The 23,135-nt window shown below is 35.9% G+C and overlaps 1 protein-coding gene across 1 annotated transcript; it reads left to right on the top strand.

Annotated features, from left to right (window-relative positions):
• The first annotated feature begins 15 nt into the window (after nucleotides 1–15).
• On the top strand, nucleotides 16–21,332 carry VPS36 (vacuolar protein sorting 36 homolog). Its single transcript, XM_085324999.1, has 14 exons — nucleotides 16–45; nucleotides 1,392–1,460; nucleotides 4,751–4,821; nucleotides 6,127–6,241; nucleotides 7,685–7,774; nucleotides 9,188–9,274; nucleotides 12,645–12,677; nucleotides 12,796–12,873; nucleotides 13,285–13,419; nucleotides 14,360–14,425; nucleotides 15,017–15,081; nucleotides 16,478–16,562; nucleotides 18,996–19,072; nucleotides 19,166–21,332. Exons 1-14 carry the CDS (start codon nucleotides 16–18, stop codon nucleotides 19,257–19,259), a joined length of 1,095 nt encoding a protein of 364 aa, XP_085181125.1. The 3' UTR covers nucleotides 19,260–21,332.
• The last annotated feature ends 1,803 nt before the right edge of the window (nucleotides 21,333–23,135 follow it).

Genomic DNA, 23,135 nt, shown 5'->3' with positions numbered 1-23,135 from the left:
GTGAGGGGCCTGGCCATGGGGTATGGGATGAAGGATGTGATCTGGGTACGGGGTGTGGGATGGGGGTGTGAGGGGCCTGGCCATGGGGTATGGGATGAAGGGTGTCATCTGGGTACGGGGTGTGGGATGGGGGTGTGAGGGGCCTGGCCATGGGGTATGGGATGAAGGGTGTCATCTGGGTACGGGGTGTGGGGCGGAGGTGTGAGGGGCCTTGGGTCTGAGTTTATCGGACAAGGGGTTTGATCTGGCTCTGGGGTATCACACAAGAGATGTCAGGGCCTGGTTGTTATCGGGTGAGGGATGTGAGGTGACTTTGAGAAACATCCTGCAAGTGTCTAGCATGTGCTTGGAGTAGGTTTTGCTCTGGGGTCTGGCAGAGTTTGGCTCTGTAGGAAGATTGCTGGAAGGAGATCTGGGGTTTGTGGGAGCAGGAAAGACCTCGGGCAGTATGTGTCACAGAGTCTGTGGACAGGAGAGGTCCCAACAGGGCATAGTTGGTGTTGCTCTGATGAAACTTGATGCCCATTGCTTGGGTTCTCACTGTCTCCCTGGTCCCAGGCTGAGCCCTCCGTGATGTTGCTCCACACAACAAGCTGACCTCTTTTTCTTTGATGTCGTGTACTAGGCATGTCATACATTTCACAGTTGGGTCATCCTGGTAGCCATAAAATACCTTTTAACTTTAATCCTGAGTGGTGGTGTCTTGCCCTTTGTTCTCATCTTTCTGAACTAACTCAGTTATTACTTTTCTTTCTTGCTGGACTAACTCTTGCTCTCTCTTCCTTTTTCTGCACCAGAGTAGTTCCATGCCCTCATAAAAAGCTCTAAAAACTTCCCTTAATTTTAGAAGCAGGAAATGATTTACTAACACAGGTGTTCAAAATAGCAATTGTTTTCTGATAAAAAAGGAAATTTTTTTTTCAACAAATGAGTAGAAGAATACTCCTATTTGATAGGCCATAAGAGTTCAGACTTTGCATAACATTCCTGATGGTTTGCTTTGCTTTTTTACATAACTTGCTTTCTTTGTCCTCAAATAGTGTTCYAAAGCCAATAGCCCTTCTTAAAGATAACATTTCAGAGTGTTTGTGTATCTTACACAGCATATGGAGGGGAGGATCCTTCAGGATTTCCTGGGGGAAAGTTTATACAGTTGAAAAAGGAAGTTTGTATATTTATTTATTTTTATATATRTAAATGTAAAAAAAATCTGTACTAGTTTTCTCTATTGTCTCATAAACTTCATTTAACTGATAAAAAGAGTGTTGTGAAAATATTAGCTTATTGAATTTGATTGCTGTGTTGTGGTAATGTGTAATGCTCCCAAAATCAATATTTATACAATTTACCAATTACATTTGTTATTAATCTGTTTTGTTTTTCCCATTTAGGTGAGGTTTGATAGTGGGGTGTTACTGCTTAGCACACACAGACTCCTCTGGAGAGATCAGAAGAATCATGTAAGTCCCACTTTCTCTCTTGTGTGTTGTTCAATTGTAAGTTTGTAATAAACAACAGGTTGCTTACAATAAAAACTGTATATAGGGAGGAGATTTTTCTTTCATTTGTATGCATTTTGTCTTACAAGCATAGTCCATTTCTTGACTCATAGTGGAAAGAAAATTATGTACAAGGCAAATTATTTTACCCAATTCTGATTTAAGAAAATGATCAGGCAGAGATGAGGAGGGATGGAAATGAATCATGTAAATTTTCTTTTTCTGCAACACACAAATAGGTAGCTTCTTTCTCCAAACTTTATGAATGCGGTAAGRATGTTATTGAAAGCATAAGAAGCCATACATGTAGACTGACATAATATGGACCATCTTAAAGCTTCAGTTGAGAGAAAAGCTCTCCTGAGAGACAGGTTGGATCATGCTTATTTTGGACACAATCTTTAAGAAAGTATAGGCATGGAAGCCAAAGTTTAGACAGAGAAATTGCAGATGACAGTTTTCAAATGTGTATCCGTGGAAGCCAAAGTTTAGACAGAGCATGTGCGGATGACAATTTTCAAATGTGTATTTTTCTCTACTGGAGTAGATTTTCACAAGGATAGCTGAAGTGCCTCCCACACCCAAAGGTCATTCGTTGCCGAATATCACATCCTTGCTYCAAAGCAAGGAGCTACTAAGAGCCTTCTAAAGATAAGGTCACCAGGATTTTTTTTCTTTTTTTGGCAAAACAACATATCTTTAGCAGTTGTTCTCAGAGACATCAGCACTATTTTTGGTTGAAATTTTTCAAAATGCTTCATTTTAAGAGCTGGTCTCCAGAGTGAGGTTGCTGTGAAATAAGCCAAAGGTTGATTGTCCAGATCAYGAGCTATTACATATAAATTAACTTTTTTATGCCCAGTCATTGTGAGATAACTTACCTGTGCTAAATTGTACCTGTATATCACCTCCTATTTCTTCATTAGAATCTCTTTCTAAGAGGTGAATGTGTCCTGCACTGTGTACTGCTTCTAGTCTTCTCACTTAGACTTTTTTTACTTGCTTTGGGTAACGTTACGCATCATGGTTTGAACTAGGCTAACAACCATCCATATCCCCTTTCTCTTCTTCCCACCAAAAGGAAGCTGTTCCTTTCTTTTCCCCAGCTTCTCTCCCTGCTCCTAGGCCACGTGGTTCCCTCTGCTCTCCCGAGATCATTGAATTTACTAAGTCAGCAGAGAAGAATCATGAAGAAAGAGAAAATAGTTTTCTTTTGAGTTAGCAAATTAATTCAACTGGACAAAGATTCTGACAAGCTCCAGGCTTGATTAAGAGAAGGAACACATGGCCAGCAGATCAACAGAAATTACTCGGTGCTGATCTGGTACAGATCTATCTCAGCAGAGCCAACCTTTTTTGTGTTTTATTGTGGTTTTTTGGGGGGGGGGGGTAGTTTGTTTTTTTTTTTTTTTTTTTAATCTGTGGTACGCAAATAATTTTGTCAGTGTGGTAAATGAGGGTGATTCTTTTCTCAAGCTCTTAGGAATGAAACAGGAAGCACAATGGCCTCTTACATTGATAGTGAGTTGTTGGCTGAGCTTAGCTGTAATATAACATCAACCTTAGAAACCTTAGCTAGTTCACCAGGAATAAACTGGTAGACAGTCTTCTACTGTGTCAGTAAACTTTAGTAGTAAAGGGTGCTACCTGTCCTTAGATTAGCATCACAAACCTTTTCATGAAAACAGMCGGTTCTGTTTTATAGCTGATTTTTTTACATACCATCTGCAGTTGGAACGATATAGAAAATACTGATTTTCAAAATAAAAATTACATAGTTCTTTTAAGTTTGTTATATAGCCAGACCTGCACAACGTTTCAAATCGTGAAATGGTACATMATGTGAGCATTGGACATTAAGAAACATATCAAAATAAATTCTTTGATTTCAGATTTTCATTGCATTTTTAACTCAACTCTCTTSTATTATTTCCTCTTGCTTCTCACATTATGAAGGTAATATAAGTCCCTGTGCCAACAGTAAGTTCTAACGTTTTGGTTGTGAGCTATAAAGGAATGAATTGTTTTGAAAATGTATGTACAATATGTATACTTATACACAGTATAACTTCTGTTATCTTAAAAAAGTCCCTTTTTTCTTTTTTTAACAGAAGCATTGTTTTGCCCGTTTTTAAGGCATCCAGAACAATGTGGGTATTATACAAACAGTAACAGTTTTGTATAGCAGTTAAAATCTAGAGCCATAGAAGAATCTAAACAGTTTAGAGTTTTTAGAGCAGGGAACCTACKTTTTTTTCCCAATGAGAGATTTACTCATCAGTAAGAGATCTTGCAAGTATTCTTCCCTAATTTCTGATGTAGTAAGTTTTTAATTATTCTGAGCAAAGAGGAATGATTTCGGTAGTAGGGTTTGAGAAGACCCCATGACAATATACATTATACCCTGATGTTAGGGACACCCTTGTRGCTGATGCAAGAGATAGGTTCAGAGACGGAATGTAACCCATGTTTCCCATGTTATAGGTGAATGCGTCAATCACCAAACTGCTGCATGGAGGGGGACATTGAGGGTATTCACAAAAGCAAGATCAGGCACCTAACTAGATGCTTTGAATTGCTCCCTGGAGCAACTTCTGTCTCAAATGCCTATGGAAAAAAAATAACCCTGGATAGGTTAGTTTCTCACAGATGGGTGCATTTTTGTTTCTTGCCTTGTTCTGTTTTGTGTAAAGTGAATCCAGTGTGTGTTGAAATGCATCAGCTGCTGGATCAAGCCCTTGGCGTTAAGAGTTTCTAATTAGTGTATCGCTGCTCATAGAAAAGCCTAGTTTATTAGATATTCAGCATTGRCAAGACTGGAGGTTTTAGGTATGATTTTTAGCTCCTCACATACCATGAATGACAAAATTTTAAGAACCTATGAGCATTGTGCACTGACAGGGATAAGCTGCAGTAGTGTGGAAAATTTAGGGATTAGATTTTGAACATAAGTCTTAAAGCTTTACCAAATTCCTACATCTTTTATGAATCTAGTCTGAAGRGTCTAAAACTGACACATTGACATGCAAGTATTTTGGTTGGTTATCTAAACTTCAGCTTCACATTTGTGTTTTCTGTTTGAATTTCTCTCTAATAGATTATTTCTACCATTAGCAGAGTATTTTATATGGGGTGCCTCTGACAGCACATACAGAAATCAAAGTTGTTTTTAAGAAGTTAAAACATTTGATTTTACAGAATCTTCAGGAAAATAGTTTTAATTTCTCTTGCGTTTGCATCAATTTTTCTAGGAATGCTGCATTGCTCTACCTTTATCTCAGATTGTCTTCATTGAAGAGCAGGCCGCTGGGATAGGAAAAAGGTAAGGTGATAGACATTCTGACTTTCTCAGTTGGATAATTTAGGCATATAAATTATGTGACATACCCAAGATTATGCATTAGTGTATGTTAAATTCAGAAGGTAATCCAGATTTCCAAGACTGATGGCTACAGAAGCCTGGTTTTGTCCCTTAAGATATAAGGATCAAATGCATGGGAGAGTCATGACAAAAAATATGTTTCATTTGATTTSTTAAATCATATTGTAATCACCAAAAGCCATGCTCTAGCTTGCCATTTTCGTTTTATTATCCATCAATGCCATGCTGATGTTGCTGGATCTAAGCTTGAAAGCTGATTATAGTCTTCTATATCACAGAACTGGTTGGGGATAGAAACTGTGCCAGATCCTGGTTTATATAACTTTCCATGACCATCTGATTGATTTTTGGCTTGGAAATGCTAGCCAAGACTGGAAGGAACTCAGTTGTTTCAGCTCACCTGGATAGATAAATCAGAGGGTTATGGGTGCAAAAAAGTTTCACCAGAAAAAGARAAAAAAATTAACTGGGGAAATATGAACAGTTTATATCTGCTTGCAGCCCACAGTCAGATGGGTAGAATAAGGCAATATGCTGGAGGTGTCCAGCAGAGATCACGTAATTCACTAGTGCTGGTGAAGTCAACTAAATAAAGACCTATGAAAAAGTACCTGTAAAATGAAATAAGAATGATGGACTTGAAGTTACACTGTGATAGTGGTTTGTTACAGTCCTAAAATAATGCAATCTCAAGGATTGTTTTGCTGATAGGTATCATTTTAGACCATTATTTCCATGCACGTTACCTTTGAATGTTGATTTTGGACAAGTTCATGTACACTGTTCACTACTGACATATACAAGTGGGATAGGTCAAACATAATATTGAGACCTTTGTTTTCCTGTGACAAAGATAGCATATTTTGGCAGTAGTTACTGCAAGTTAAAAGCCAAATCAAATGCACTGCTTGACAACTGGTTTGTACCTCAGCTAACATTTTCAGAAATGATTGCTTGAAATGTTAAAATTTATTAAATTTATTTCTTAAGAGTTGATGATGTGTATGTTTTAAATTTGTGARATTGCAGTTTCAGAGTTTACAGTCATATTTTTATGCAAGATCAGCTTTTGTATTGAGGCAAAATACTTAATGTTGTTTATGCACAAATGTAAAGAAATGTTTAATATATTTTAATTCTTACATGAAGTTAATATATATTTTAATTAAATGATTAACTTTGTAGAAGTAATTTTTTAGATATTAGAAAATAAATTTTCTTCTCTTTCCTTTTATTTTTCCTTAGTGCCAAAATAGTAGTTCATCTTCATCCTGCTTCTTCAAACAAAGAGCCCGGTCCATTCCAAAGCAGCAAGTATTCCTACATCAAACTTTCTTTCAAAGAACATGGTCAGATTGAGGTAAGTTATGTGTCTTGCAAACCCAGTGTATCAGATCTTTGGACACASTTTTCTGCTCTTACTGTGCTAGTGACAGTTACCCTTATTTCCATGTTTACTTTCAAGGGGGAGCTTTTTCCAAAAATTGTTTTTGAAGACAGGAACTGTGATTCTTCAGTATTTTATGCTTTAATTCAATAGTACAGATAGAATTCCAAAACTGTCAGGAAATATTACTAGGCTGCATCATATTAATAGTTTAAAGATAATACATCACATCTTATGTTTTAAATTGAACACAGTGTTTTCCAAAACGATGACTGTGWGATCTGTTGGTTGTTTTAACAATAAAATTTGTCTCTTTGTACCTAACTTTCTATTGAATAGGAATCAAGCAACTTAATTTTTATCAGCTCTAATTTTGTTACTGCATACTTTCTGTTGTCTCATAAATGTGTTTCTTTTGTGTTTTCTAAATTTTGATTTTTTTACTTGCATCTAATCATGGAGGCTTTGAGCATTCTAAAGTATAACGCACGCTGTGAAATTTTTTGCAGAATTCAGTGCATTTGCAGAATGTAAGTTTCTTGCTTGAAGAGACTATGAATTTTGATTTTTGCAATGTAAAAAAAAAAAAAAAAAAGCTTTATCTGTTCACTATGGAAAATTGGGACTTTCAGTTTGAATGAGGTATAAATATCTACAAATGCATGTGTTGGGCCAGACTTATTTTCACTTCTTTGTTGAGCAGATTCCAGCTTATTARAAGTGTGGATTTGTGCCTAGTAATAATTGTATATGTTTTGCCCACTCATAACTTTATTTATTAATTTTAATGTTCATGTCTGAGAATCAAACGCTTACCTACCATACTGGTTATACTCCAGATCTTTGGTTTATTACTTCAGAATACTTTCCTGTGAACTTTGGACAATGAGGAGTATGGAACACTTTTCTTTCTAGATGTTGTTCAGTGAGATACACTTATTGTTAGCTAATTAACCAATGCCACCTTTTAGTATTAGCGTAAAACAACTAAGTGTGATTGGTCTACTGTGGTTCTCTTTACACTGTTGAATTAACAGATCAATAGTAATTGGATTGATCAGATTTTCTACCTTTTAAAAGCCTGTCTTTGAGCAGAATCTAAACATGGACATTTTAAACTTTGATATGTCTTGGAAGACTTCAATGCCCGGAAAAATACTTCATTATAGTAGTAGTATAGTATTAAGTAGCAAGCTTAACTAGTAACTGATGTGGCTTGTCCTCTAACGTGTGTATTTTTGAAGAATGGAAATTTTTAATTTCCAAAGAGTGAATGTTACGCTGTGAAAGCATAGATCTTATGACGTTTTGTATTTTAGTAAAATTTGTTTCATCTTTCACCAAGACATTAAAAATACTCCAAGATACTCTACAAAATTAATAAATTAATCTGTTGTCACTTTTTAACGTTTGTAGTTCTATAGACGATTGTCAGAAGAAATCACACAAAGGAGATGGGAGAACGTGCCTGCTGCTCAGACCATTCAGGTTAACAAAAGCCCACAGGTACGTACATAGTTTCTGACATTCTTTTTTATGTCCCATGTCAGTTTGCTTAGCTTAAGTGCCAATCTGTAATCTCTTGTTTCCACTTTGTGCCGCTCCATATGCTGCATCAGGCATGTGTGCTTTAACCGGCACTGTGGGGACATGCATGAATTCAGCTTTACTTTGCTCATTTCTCCACTGGCATAAATTAATCTCTCCTTTGCAGTTTTCACTTTATATAGGACAGAGTGGCCTCCCTTCCTTGGGTGTGTTCAGACTTGAATGAAATAAAAATAAGCTCCATTCTTTATGTAGTTGTGTGTATGTGCGCGTGTGTATRTATACATATATGTGTGTGTGTTTGCCTGTAATTTTATTCAGCACGATAAATCTGAGACTGAAGATTTCTTTTCTGTTTTTCTGTGTCTGGGAGTCAAATATATGACATATAACCTTCATATAGCTGTTTGTAACTTGTATATGTCTCTTTTAAATGTATATTTTAAGTGGACCATTGTTACTGTGAAGAATCTCTTCTTCGTATGTTAGATTGCCTCCTTTAATCTGTCTACATACTCCTAGGTTATAAATTCTGGATAAATACGTGGTTAGTGTTTCTGTGTATCTTTGTTGCATATGTAGTACTGTCAATGAACTAGGATGCTTTAAAGCTAGCTCAGTGTCAAATCACATATGTTATCCTTTATAAATGTAGTATGTATAAACACTTGCATTTGACTGACTGATGAGGAAGTAGATACCTTGAGTCAAGAACCACTTAATGAAGATGACTTACCTCTTGCTCTCATTCATAAGTTACAGCAAATCACTACCACTAGTGCCAGGCTTTGCAGGCAGGTATTTGAGGGCTGGCAGCAATGCCACTTAGGTATCAGCCTTTTTAAAACATATTCAGCAGCAGACAAAAAGTTCTCCATCACAGACTTAGGTACCTCCATGCTGATGCTTGTCAGCAAGGTAAATTAGGCTGTACATAGCACTATGTTGCTGTAGCTTTGTTTCTTCAGGCTGAATTTCTTCAGGTGATTGTGTTCAGATACACTCAAGCATTTCCACTGCTCTGTAATGTAGATAYTCACATTCACTGGCAAGGTGTTAGCCGAGATGAGTTGGAATGCTTAGTCTAGATCAAACTATTAAGTATAACTATATTAATAGCTTCAATATGTTAATTATTATCTGTATATGTTACAGGWGATTCATACTTGCTTTACATTTATTGTTTAATGTTTGACACTGATGTAAAAAAGACTTTCAAGAAATATATGAAATATTGTATGTATGATATCAGTTCTTTGGCTATCAGTTTCTATCAGTTTTCTGTTTTCTAATAAAAGCTTTTTCATAGTGAGGCGGATGAGAAAACTTAGCATTTCCTATGTTGATTCCTTACATTATTTTCTTTTGCAGGCAGGAAGAATAAGGGCTGTAGGAATTGTAGGGATCGAAAGGAAATTAGAGGAAAAAAGAAAAGAGACTGACAAAAACATTTCCGAGGTAATTACTATTAAAGTTTCAAGGTCAACCACCTGTGTGAGCTATTTACACTCATTCACACTTTCTGCTAGGGGCAGCTGAGATTATTTGTTGTTGATGTTGAGAATATGAATTTATTATGGGTGTATGATTTACAGTTACGTACTTTTAACTAGCCTTTTCAGTATATGTAAGGTTATTTCATTTAAACAGTTCCTTTCAGGAAGACTGTTCTGTGGAACTGATGTGGTATGTTTATAAAATAATTTTGATAGAATTACAAATCTTAGTTCGGTGGCTTTCTATCCAGGGAAGCAGAACAGACGCTTCTGCAGAAAGAATCCATTACAGGCTTGTTTTTTTTCCCTCTCTATGTGCAGCTAATTTTGAATGAAAATTGAAAATTTAATATATATTAAGAAGAATGTGCTGGTCTAAATGTCTTCACATAGCTGTGGTATAGTGAGTTTCCATCTGATAAATATTCATTTTTTAAATGTTAGATTTAAGCTTGTAATTACAGCAAAATGATCTGTAGTCCATGTGCCAGCAAGATGTTGCAAGTATCTGTGCAAAATCTTTGGGCCAGATGGAGACAGTCCTTCTCCCCAGAAACAGCAGAGTAGTTGACTTCCAGATATGAACAACAGAAAATATTAATTTCTCCACTAGAAGTCTCTKAGGTATATCTGGTGTGATATCCTCAAAACCTGTCTGGTTCTGTCTAGGTAAGAGATTAATACCAAACAAAAGTAGTCATAAATTAACTACAGTGGATTAATTCTTATGGCAAAGCTTTATGCTTTGATTGAGAGTAGCACAGTAAAAAAAAAAAGGCATTCAGTGTTCTGATTTATAAGAAATTTATGGTAGGTTTTTAAGCAGTATACTGTTTGTTACTGCTAGGATTAAACTTTTTTTTTCTGTTTATGAAGGATATAATGAATGAAGCTCTGTATGTGTAGTTTAAAAGGTATTGTAGTTACATATGTATTGTATTTACATACATTTCAAAAGGTATTGTCTGGTTATTTTTTCCGTAGCAACTCTGTTAGAGAGTGAAAGAAAACCATTTATGCGTGTTGTATGAACAGAGGAAAATTGTAACTAGTGATATCCTGCCTTCCTCCAGCTTTAAATGTTATAAATGACTTAATTTTTTWAAAAAAATAGTGCCCTGGCTTCCAGGAAAAGGCTTCCTGCGTGTGCTGTTCACTGCTGATAAGAATGCAGCTCTTTAGCCTTTTATTTATCTGAGGAAGTTCCTGTTAGGTGTGTGCACATTTCCCTTTGTTTCCAGGCCTGCCCTTGGTGAGTCAGGCGGAGGAGGAGCTATACACAGCATGGTATTTATTTAGCTAAATCAAGAGGTTTTTTTGATAAATGATGTTTTCATGCATGTTATTGAGATTAGAAATAAGCGGGGAAAAGCCTTGATAGAAAACCTTTTGTTTGTTGATATAATATAGAAGTACAGTAGAAGCATTTTCATTTACACCAGAGATTGGGAAATCTATTGTAAATTAGGAAATTTGGCAGATGGGGAAGTAAAGAAAAGTATTTTAAATGAGAAGCTTTTGTTCTGATACTAGTAGGTTATTATTATGAAGAGGTATAYTTTCCTTTCTCCATTTGGATCCAGCTTTGTCCCACTTAATTTTGCATATGTTCCCAAGGTACCAGGCTTTAGAAGGCAAGTCAGCAGGAACTTTTCCAGTCCATGGAGAAACATGGGCACTATTAGGATGGAATTCAGATGAGAAACTCTGTACCTCCATCTTTTTCTCCTCTTTGCATGTGGAACCTTGGACCAATAAGTTTCTAAGTCAGGTGCCTAAGTATAGATGGGTGCAGTTGGCCTTGCTGCTGAAGTTACGCTAAAATGTGTGTAGTGGGGGATTAGTTAGAATCAGCTAGGAAGTTGTTCACCTGCATAACAAACAATACTGTTAATATTATTGGATCAGCAGGGATGGCYAGAGGTGTCTGTGGCCGGAAGATATTCTACCTGAACTCCTTTTATTTGTGGGTGTGGAGAGGACTGGRTGCTGCTCTCTGGCATGCTTTACTTAAAAAGGCTCTGGAATTTTTCTCACAGCAGTTGTTCAAAATAAGATTGTTCAGAAGTGTTGACCACCCCCCTGGGCATCTCCTGATGTGTTTCAGAGTCTGGGGAGAGGGATTTGTGTTGCAGAGGCCAGGAGAAATGAGAGCTGCTTTTGAATGGCTTTAATATGTTTGTTAGTTCATTTTTTTTCTCTCTTATCAAATAAATGATTATTTTTTCCTGCTAGTTGGTTATTTTTATGTAATTGTAAAACTTCTGAATGTTAGTATACCTTCAGCTTTCTTTTAAATATTTTTTATTTGAGCCATCAGGGAGTTGATGGTTGTAGTATTTTTGTAATTGAGACTGCAGCAATTTATTAAGCTGAGCAGACTTGATATAATCATGGCGCTATGGTGGAAGTCCAGATTATTACATATTTTAGAGGGAAAAAAATTATAAAGTTCATCAGAGTAGAAATTTGATATTTTGTATGAACCAATTCTTTTCCTTGCTTAGCAGATGTTTTGCTTTTCTTAGATCCAACAATTAGAGTTTTTCAGAGGATGCTTTTTACATCATTTTTCCATCCAAATTTTTTATCTGATATCATAGACCTTATTTCATTCTAATTTTAACTGATTTTTTTGCTTGCTGTGGTAGCATCACTGTTTCTAGGTGTGAGATACTTAAATGAAAAGATGTTGCCAACRTTTTCAGGCTCTTTATCTTCTCAGTTAAGCATATATTTGAAAGCAGATACCCTCTTCCTTGTTCATTTTTAAATTAACTGCAGTCTTACTAACTTAGTAACATTTGGTGATTAAAGGAAAACTGTCTTCTGAGGAGGCATACTTCTGTCAGCTTGTTGCTGGCGGAAAACAATAGAGCTCTGCTTCTGGGAGGGTTCAATCTTTGAAGGAAACCTACCATCATCACTCAGAAAACCCTCCCTCATATTTTAGGAGAGCATAATGAAGTTGGTGAAAATAATGTTTTCTGAGTCCTAATATCTCGTTAATTCTTTCCTATTATATGAACCTTCTAAATTACATTGAACCTAACTAGAAAAGCGTTCACCTACTAGAAAAGTGTACGATTGTCTGATCTTCCTTCATTCTTTGCTGTTTCTGGCTTGTCTAGTTTTTGTTTTCAAGGTGTGTGTATAAAATATTAATCATGTATAAGCCTTTTATTATAAAATTTTAAATTGTAATATACTAATCTAAAGTCATAGGAGCTTTTATGTATATCCTGGGTAGGTGGACAGAGGCAGTTCACTGACTCTGTGATCCTGAATTACGTAATTACACTTAACTGCAGTGTCAATGCTTTTCATTGCAGGCTTTTGAGGACCTTAGTAAACTAATGGAGAAGGTATGGCATGTATCTTTGTGGACTTATTCTTGTTTTCTCACTTTTAAGCACATTGTTGAGCTGAAAGTTGACTTATATATATATATATATGTGTGTGTGTGTGTGTCTGTCTTGGTAGGCTAAGGACATGGTGGAGTTATCCAAGTCAATAGCTAATAAAATTAAAGAAAAACAAGGCGACATCACTGAGGATGAGGTAAATGAACTTTGTTTTTAAAGTCGACAGAAATGTTTGTCTGTGAAGCAAAAAGCTATCCTTATAGTACATTTCATGTTAGTAAAAAAACACTTCGGTATGGTTGGGTTTTTCTGTTTTACTTCTAGGTAAAATGGCTACCATGTTACCTTTCGTTTTGACCACTTCTTAAAARCAAAGATATTACTGCCTTTCAGTAGAGCATGATGACAGTTCTGAGGTTTTCATTAGTTTGCTAGTCAAAAGCATATTGTGTTAGTTTTGCCTTTGTTTTGCTTTGCTAGTAAATGACTTTATTGGTAGTAAACTGATTTGATTTATTAACCAAAAATGTCTTATAGTAACGAAATCAAAGACTTAAAGAACAGACTCATTCACTAGCAGATGTACCTTATTATTTTTTTTATTTAGACTATTAGATTCAAATCCTATCTGCTGAGTATGGGAATAGCTAATCCAGTTACCAGAGAAACATATGGATCTGGTACACATTACCATATGCAACTGGCAAAGCAACTAGCTGGAATACTGCAGACTCCACTAGAGGTAAAACACTTAATTGTGCATTTTCTGAATGTTGTTGAATTTTGATGTAAATGTGTTTTGACTGTAGTACTGTGCCTTCCTTTAAATCTCAGACTTAGCAATGCAGCCTCATATTCAACTTTTATGAAATAAATTTTTTTGCCTCTTAGGAAAACATATGCTCTTTTTAAATGAGAACTTTTAAATATAAGCACTAAAATTTGTCTTTGGGGTAATGGCATTTCAACTTCCAGTTAGCAGAGTATGGGTGATACTTTTGTAAATAACATTAACAGTCTTTTTCTTGTTTAAAGACCCTTGTATTCATTTCTTGCCAGAGAATATTGGTTTTTATTTGAAAAAGAAAAACAACACTRATTTTGAAAATATGAGCAGTCTTTAAACTGCTTTAAAATTACATATTTTACTAACAAAACAGTTATTACACATTATTCTTTCTATTGTGGAATTATATTGTATTTTACTTTATCTTAAGCTATTACAGAGCTCCAGATTTTCACCACAAAGTTTGGTTTCTTATAGAAACTTATAAGGCTATGYGTCTCCTAAAAAGCATATATGCTTGGTGAAAGCTATATGCCACCTGCAGTGATCAGAATGGAAAATTGACTTTATCTGAAAAGTTAAAACTGTAAAGTGATTGATAGATTTAATATATTAAAATTCCTTGCTCCTATAATTTATTCTCTACTTTGACCTTGAAATAATTCACAGCCCTCCAATATAGTATCAGTGTTTTACATTTTAAAATGATTAGAGAAAGATATAATTTAACAGCTTTTCTCTAATGATAGAAATACTTGGTATTGTCTGGGTAGATTTTTGCATTAAAGCTCATAATTTAACTCCTGTGTTTTACCTGTTTATCAGTCAATTGCAAGTGAGATACTGTGTTTACAAGATCAATACTGTTTCTCTTACCAGTCTTGTGCTTACACAGGAGCGAGGAGGGATCATGTCACTTACGGAGGTCTACTGTATGGTAAATCGAGCACGAGGATTAGAGGTGAGAAATAGATACTCTCAAATATTTTACAGAATGTACTTCATTGACAAGCTAATTAAAGAAAGAAGCATGAGAGTATTCTCTACCAATTGCTTGCTCTACCTTGTCTAACAGCACAAAGAAATCAGTCCTTTATTAAAATCAGGAATTTCCACCTTTTTCCCTTCTCCTTCTTCCACATAATATTTACATTCTTCCATAGCTTGTCATAATATATGCTGCTTTTATCATGCCGACAAAGAGAGATAAGAAAACATCATGTGTAATAGAGAAAATCCATGCTTATCTAGAAAGAAAACTAAAAGGACAGAAAGTAGAAGAGAGTAGAAGTAGAAGGTGAAAAGTTGTTGCTAAAATAAAACAATCCTCTCTGTTGACATGACATGAAGCAATATTACAGAAAACATACTAAGAGAACAGAAAGGAGTGTAACAGCCGAGAGAGTAGATTGGAGGATGTAACAAAATAAATGAAGAAAATTATGTAACCTGATGCATCTTATGGCTGCAATTGTAATAACTGCTTGTTTTTATATAATACTGTATACTTCACAAGTAAACTGTGAATAAATATGTTTGATTATTTTAATAGTTGCTGTCACCAGAAGATTTGGTAAATGCTTGTAAGATGTTAGAGTCACTGAAACTACCACTAAGGTAAGAAAATTACTGATGCATTTTTAAAACACAGCATTCACAGGCCAGGCCACAKTGCAAGACTTAATGTATTGCATACAGTAGATTTTAGAAACAAAGTCGTCCAAGAACTATTTCATCTAAGAACATCCACTCTGCACTAAAATATGAATTTGTAACTATACTCACTTTGTCTGCTTAGAAGTCAATATTCTTTTTGCTTCCTATAGTTTCCTCTAAGTTTGATAGTTAAAATTTGTGCTTGAAATCTTTTGATTGAGAACTTTCAGATGGATCTATTACTGTTAGTTCTTAGCATCTTGCACTCTTTAATTTAAGTCATTCTTCATAATATCCCTGCCAAGTAAGGAAGTATTCATTCTATTTCAGTTACTAAGGGACAATAGGAGGGAGACTCATCTTGCTGAACTTTTGGTATGTAAAATGTAGTAGTGTACATCTAAGGTAGAAGCCTTAGGCTTCATCTGACCAAATGTGGTCCTTTGTTTTAGATTAAGGTGAACCAAATCATTRACTACAACAGCTAGGTCTCCATAAAATTTTGAAAGTATTTGAGGTGACGAGCTCGGATGTAGACACACTCTGGACACCTAAACTTAGTCAGATGTTGTTTAAAAAGATTGTAACTTAGCTCTTTAAAAGAAGAAAAAACTTACTTACATGCCTTTTGCCTGTTCAGACATGTAAACATGCTCTTGCCTGTTCAGCCACTAGTTTCAAAAGACAAGGTTTGTAGCTTGTTTTTTAGGCACAAAACCTTTTTTTGCAACACAAATCCCATCTCATTTACATCCCTTAGACCGTCATGGCTACAATAACCTGTGCTGCTCTACTAATTCCAGTGGAAGTTTAAGACTAAAACAGAAATAGGAAGATGAATAGCTTACTGACCAAAGTAGTTTTCAAAAATTAYAGAGGAGCTGAGAAGAAAGGTGCAGAAGACTAAAAATAGTTATATCCCCTTGACCCTTTTTTTCTGTCCACACATATCTYATACCTAAGGCCCACAGAAATAGTTTCACAGGGTTTCCTTTAAAAGTCAGCCATCCATATTTAGAATGAGGAATTGTGCATATTTACAAGCAGAAAGTGTTAACTTCATGAAACACCAAGCTAATGGTCACTTAACATGTGGCAAATGTAAGTTGCTGTTTTCTTCCACCCAACTATTACTGTAGTTTGTTTTTCAGACTGGGATAAGTGTTTAATTAAGCCCRGGCATATGCCCTGGTATATGCCTCTTCAGATTTTAAAGATATTTTTATTTTAAGTTCATCTTAACAGCACTTTTTTTTTTCTTTTTTAGTACATTTATAGATGTGGACAGATGAGAAATATGCTCATGGGTAACATACACAGAGGTTTTAGTTACTTTGAATCTCTTTCTTGATTTTAGGCTTCGGATATTTGACAGTGGTGTGATGGTGATTGAACTCCAGTCCCACAATGAAGAGGAAATGGTAGCTTCTGCTTTAGAGACAGTATGTGAACATTCATTTTCTTCAATGTTCTAACCATGATGGGGAAATCTAAACACATCAGGTATAACAACTTAAGGTACAGGATTTCCTTTTGAGGTTTGGAAGTACATATTTTTCCACAAAATCTTCTAACAGTAGTATATTGTACTTAAATAACACTTTTCAAAGTGGTGTTCAGGCAGTTGTCTTAGTCATTGCTTTCCTCTTAAGGAATAAATCACTTTTCCATCTTTTTTTCAAACTTCATTACCTTCAGCCTTCCTCCAGGATTTTTGTACTGCAGGATAAAATTCAGGCATGGTATTAGGCACTTAATTTAACAAAAATGGACTTCAAACTCTGTACACAGTATGATTGAAGGTAGTGAAAGTAGCTCTTAAATGTCAATATAGGCAGTTTGGTTTGGGTTCATTTCATATAATAATAGGACATTGTATGTGAAACATACTGAGTTTTTTGCTCTGAAGAGCTCTACAGTTAAGCTAGATTCATCACAARAAAAAGTAGCACAAATTGTTCACTGTGATAAAACTTACTGTTTTTACCTACCTATTGACTGTTTAAAGTACTGGTGTCCCATTATTTGATGCATTTTCCTATGTGATTTTCAGCAGTGTTAATTTCTGTTTTTCACAAAGTTGTGTAAAGGCTGATTTAGTCCTTCCAAAGTTAGACATACAGTCGAGGAATAAAAGTAGGGCTACCACAGGCACCTTTTCACTTCATATGTGAGACAGATTTTTCAGTGTGTTCTGCGCGGTTGGTACCAGAGTTTGTTAGCAAATACAATCTTAAATTGTAAGAATTAAAATGTTTAAACCTTTCAGTTCATGTTAATCCTTGCAGCTTATTTTTCATATTTCCAAAGGAATGCAAAGGTCGTTTCAATTGTTTTCTGGTAATCTTTGTTTTCTCATGAATTTGTTGTCTTCAGCAAGAGTGTTCATCTCCGTAAAGGAAAGGAGAAACCCTTCCTCAAGAGGGGTGTAGAAATACTGACATACCCTATGAGGTCAGCCACAAAGGGCAACAGATAGTGGATTTATTACAGATGTTCCTTTTCTTTTATTTTCATAATATTCTGCTTTGACTTCATAGTAAAATATAAGGGAGAGGCTTTGAATGAGGAAGGCTAGCCCATAAGGGCTAGATGAGATCAGAACTGTGGCCAAAATCAGCCGTATATTCAGTGTTTAATGTACAGTAACATGAACCTTTGAGAAAAAGTGAAAGGAAGTCACAGGGCTTCAGACAGGAGAGTGATGTGGTTTTGAATGGCTGATGAAGACAGGAAATGACATGGGTATCAAAGGAACCTGAAGTCACTCTTAATGAGAACAGTGATTTGGGAATGAAAAACATAATTAATTACCCATATGCCATGTTAGATTGTGTAACTGATTTGCATTATTCAAATTCAATTATTTACCTTCATAAAAATTTTAAGTTAGGGCTAATTTAATCTGAGACTGTAAAATGGAAACTACTACACAGAGATTGCTGAGAATGTCTCAAAGTAAACCCCTCCCAACACAGTTATGTGGGAAGCAGGAAATGGCAACTACATCTGGATTTTAAAGTTTGCTTGAATCTGAACCAGTGGAGAAATATAAGAAATATTAATTCTAGGGTAATAAAACATGTGTTTATATGACAATTTCAATGCAGTATTAAGCCTATAATTGACAACTAATATTCTAAGCATCCAGGTGCCCAGCCTGTGCAAGAAGGCTTCATTTTCGCATGTGGAAACTTAATGTGATTGAGAAAACAGGACCAAAGTTTTAAGTTTGAAGACTGAACCTGTCTTTTGTGTTGTCTGAATATGATAGTATCTTTTACTGATCCCACTAGTATATTGTAATTTAGGGTGGTGTACTAAGGTTTTTGAAATTATTACAGGCAGTGGGATATTTTAAACTAACTCAAATTCTCCACCTCCCTCTGAGATGACTGAAATTTCTAAATTGATGACCCCTCCTGCCCTGCTGCCTTTTATTTCCTCTGTCAAGCTTCACTGTTTACAGAATCACTTAGTACAGTTGGGCTGTGTAAATACTGATTGCAACAGTATACTGCTGACTGTGAGTTATTTTAATTTTTCCATTTGTTTCTCGTGAGGTATCTTTTTTAAAAAATGGAAAGAAATAATATTTTTACAGATTTAACTCGTTTCTATGTCCCGTTTTTCATACTTGGCAAGTTTCCCAGGACACTTAAAAGGTATTTTGGAGGGAAGTTGCATATAATTATTTGTAATTTTTCTAAAATGCAAACAGACTAGTTGTCTTTGCAAGAGATTTGCTACCAATTTGTCACTTTGCAAGCATAGCTGTGTTATTAAACTAAAAAGCCAATTTAGTATCCAAGAGGGGAACGTCATTGTTATTTTCATGCCACRGTTTGTTTATTTCTGTGTTTGTTTTTTGATAGGTATCTGAAAAGGGTTCTCTCACAGCTGATGAGTTTGCTAAGCTTGTGGGGATGTCTGTTCTCTTAGCCAAAGAAAGGTAAGTAATAATTGCCCTGTTTAATAATACCTTGAATTATMAACCTTGAATTATCATGTTGTCTCCAAGTAATAAATCTTTTTCTTTATGTAGGCTGCTGCTAGCTGAGAAGATGGGCCATCTTTGTAGAGATGATTCAGTGGAAGGCTTGAGATTTTACCCGAATTTATTTATGACACAAAGCTAATGTAGTTTGTGCACATTTTTTTATGTGACAGTTAAGCACGAGAGCAAAGGGGAGAACCTTTCCAACAACTGACTTTATCAATTTTATTTTGTTAGTCAACTGCAACAGTGATGAATATTGCAATGTTTTACAGTTCTCAGGTATTTCAAATGCTGAATGATGTTACGTGGAACACAGAAGAAATAGGAATCGCTAAGTCAGAATTATGTTACTATCTCAAACTTGCCAGCTATCTCATGTGTTAAGTTTTATTTGATACGCTCTGTAATTTCTCATTTTAAGAAAAGTGGKATGAAGATTCCACGCAAGTTAAAGTGGAAAGAATATCCGTATAGTCTGCCATGAAAATCAGCACCCAGAACACAGGTTACTGCATACTCGTATTGCAGTTTATTTATGTCTAGAGCAACAAAGCAGACAGATGTATCCGTAGCGATAAGAAATGTGACTTTGGTGTGTGTACTGAGGTGTAAGGAACAAAACAGTATAGAATAACTCCTTCTCCCTGTGAATGGTTTTCTAAGAGAGGATCCTGAATTTTTGAAAGAGGATTCTTTATACTTGGAGGCAAAAAGCCTGATGCAGGAGATACTAATATTGCTATATGAATCTAGAAAACATGGTGTTTGTCATGTCTTATGCTAATAGCTCATTTAGAAGCATTGTCGGTACAGATTTCCTCCCTTCTCTTTCTTTGTCATCTCTCCTTCTGTTTCATTATGTTGCACTTCGGGTGTACTTTCTGCCCCCTGTTTGTGTGATGCAGAGTGCCATAGCCCTCTGTCACTCTACTATWCTCAGTGCTTTAATATGCTTGGTTTTTGTCTTGTGCTTCTGATGAAAGATCATTTGATAGCTCCATTGACCCTTTCTCTGTTTTGGAGAGACAATTAATTTGCATGCATCTCATACACCAGAAGGCTTTTCATATTGAAGGGAAGAAAAACACCATCCCACTATGTTTAATAGTCATGAGATATCATATTGTTTGGTATTCCTTATCCTATGTTCAGACTGAATGTAATTTAATAGCTTCAGCTTTCGTAACTCCGGTGGAGTTGTTATATTACTTGAAGATCTGATGTCGTGGTAATGGCGGTAAGTGGATGTTTACGATCCACRTCAATTAAATTTTTAGCGTTTTGAAATGACCAGTCTTAATAAATAATAAAATTAATTCAAGGCATGGGTAAGGACAGCATGTATATAACATATGGAAGTAGCAACAACTAAATGGATGTCACAAGAAGGAAAAAAATGTTTTTAACTGCCTGAAAACATCTTCAGAACTATTTCAGTATTACCGTAGCTTAGAGAAGAGTTAAGAACCTGTTGACAGTGAGTTCAGTGCAGAGATTATGCTTTTGTTCAGCCCATTTAGAGCCAGGGAATTCTCCCGTCTTGTCCCCTTATCCTTGTCACGAGCAAAATTTTATGCAGTGCTTTCTTTAGGGCAGTTTTACTCTGTTTCATGAAGGTGCAGTGGTGCTAAAACTAAAAAATTTGGCATATCTGGAAGAACTGGATCCACACTACATTTATTCCGGTAATCATCCATTATGGTCTCTTCGGGAGTTTTACGGCTTACTACTTTTCTTCATCCTCCCCACAACCCACAGAAGAGATCTGTACAAGGTACTCCAAGCATCACTTATCTAAAGAGGGACTGAAAAGAGAGAAATGCAGAAACAACAAAGCTGGCACATGAAAGCTGTGCCTCTTGCCTGATACACTTGCTAAAGGAAGACCAATGATTTACAGGTCTGAACCTYTCTCCACAAGGGGGCATATCTTCTACTAGAAAGTACAAAAAATRGAAAGGAAACACCAAGGGTAAACTCGCAGCCTCAGTTTCCCCAGCCATGCATACTTCATTATTGTAATTAAGCAATAACAATACAGTGCGTGTAGAATGACAGTAACTTCTTGAGCTTTTCTTTCCCAAGATTTTCCTTGACTTTTTTTTTTTCTATAGGGAAGAAATCTATAGGCTAAAATATAGATGGTTTAAAATTTAAACATATATGAGGAAATGATCCTAAAAAGTAATAAAAATTGCAAGATTTTCTTAAATAGACTGTTTTGTGTGATTTTTTYCCCCCCCTCCCCCATCCAAAGTGTTTTGGGCAGCTTTAAAGCTACACATCAAAGTCTTGTGATTCCATGGGGCAGTTTTGTGAAGCACAGCATATAATTGTTATCTCATTTTGTACCCAAAGGGTACAAGATAGATTAAAAAGTAGAGTTAAATGTAATAAGAATGCCCTGGTTCAGTTGCTTAGTAGCCTGTGACCCATCACGGGCCAGAATCAAACTGTAAAGCTCTACCTAAGCACCAGTTTCATGAGGGAGCCCGTGTGAGTCAGAGCCAAACGTATATATTGTGCTAGCACTTGAAAGGCATTTTACACTATTGAATGTGTTTTTCCAACTTAGAGACAAATCACATATCTCTTGGCTTAGACTCTGATACTCACACTGAGAGCCAGTTGGTGTGAKAACATGTAGCAGCATAGTTCAGGCGTGTGGTGCCATGCTGGCACATCGAATCGTCAGAAGTGCTCTTCAGGCCTAGTCCTGTTTCCATGTATACTATTAGCAAAAATACGTTGACTATATGATTATAGGAGAGAGCAGAATATAGGAGTTATTATTCTCTCAGATCGTTTCAGTTTAAAACAGACCCTGCCTGTATGAACTTCATTTCCTGTAAGTTTTGATAATTTCTAGAGCATCTTCATGATATGTGAACGCTGTCTTCTTTTTCCACGGCTGCCCAATAATGAATTCCTTATAGCAGAAATCTGGAACAGAAGTCTCTTCAAAAAGTGCTTTTTTTTCTTTATGGAACAGCCTGAAATGGTGATTGTTTTTCATTTGAAAACACAGGCCTTTTTATGCMTCCGACAGGAAGCGTGTTACTTAAGAATCTGTACATCTTTTCCGTTTCTCCTTTGCCTTTGTTTCCAGTAATAATTGCTTTATATTTAGCATATAGAAGCGTGGATCTAATCTGAACCATATTTTTGAGATGCATTTTTTTTTAAGGTGTGAATTTGAAAATCTTGGGAAGTATATCTTTAATAGCCACTATTGGTTGCATATTGGTTCGCTGAACTCTTCAATGCTCAGTTCTTCTGATGRGGCTTTTACAATTTATCTAAAGGCCAGACTCTGTGGTGGCTGTAAAATTAATGAAGTATTGTCACTGAATTCATGAAGACTGTAAATGGGAGCCAACAGTAGGCTGTTGCCAACAGTAGAAGTTTCCTGCTTCCTAAAGTCTGGCAGTTCACTGGGAACTGGACAGTCCTTTCAAAGGACACCCCGAATAGGCAGGAATGATTGGTTCAAAATTATCTGTGGAGCTGATATGAAATCACATTGTTTTGTTTGGGAGGAACGCCTCTCCAGTGTTTTTCTGAGCTAGATTCACAAATCTGACAATTATGTTGCTTCTACTATTATAACAGTTCCCACTTCATCCTAATTTTCAGTGCTTAGCACACTCAGTTATAGTGTGAGAAACTAGGGTTCAGATCTTCCTCTSCTGGGAAGATTTAAACTACCATTTTATTCTCCCACAAATGAGCTGTTAATACACTAATACGATATTCTGGGCATGTCTGTTGGCAATGTTCCTCTTTTAAGGAAATACTTAAATATCTTTTGTAGCAGAGGACCAAGTGTCATACCACCCAGGTAGTTGTCCTGGCCAGCAGACTTGAGAGCCGTTTTTCTTTGTGGTTTAGAATTAAAGTATTATTCAAGCGTTAAAAAGAAAAGAAAAACCTCAGGAGAGAGTGAGGAAACCTCAGTTTTGGAATACTCCAGAGCCTACTAGTTAGCACATACTCATGAGAGTTGGACCTGAGA

This window comes from Rhea americana, unplaced genomic scaffold, assembly GCF_003343005.1.
Source record: "Rhea americana isolate MKP2758 unplaced genomic scaffold, rheAme1 scaffold_95, whole genome shotgun sequence".
In the NCBI taxonomy this organism is placed as follows: domain Eukaryota; kingdom Metazoa; phylum Chordata; class Aves; order Rheiformes; family Rheidae; genus Rhea; species Rhea americana.
The sequence above is the reverse complement of the archived record's forward strand: the minus strand, read 5'-3'. Positions and strand labels throughout refer to the sequence as shown.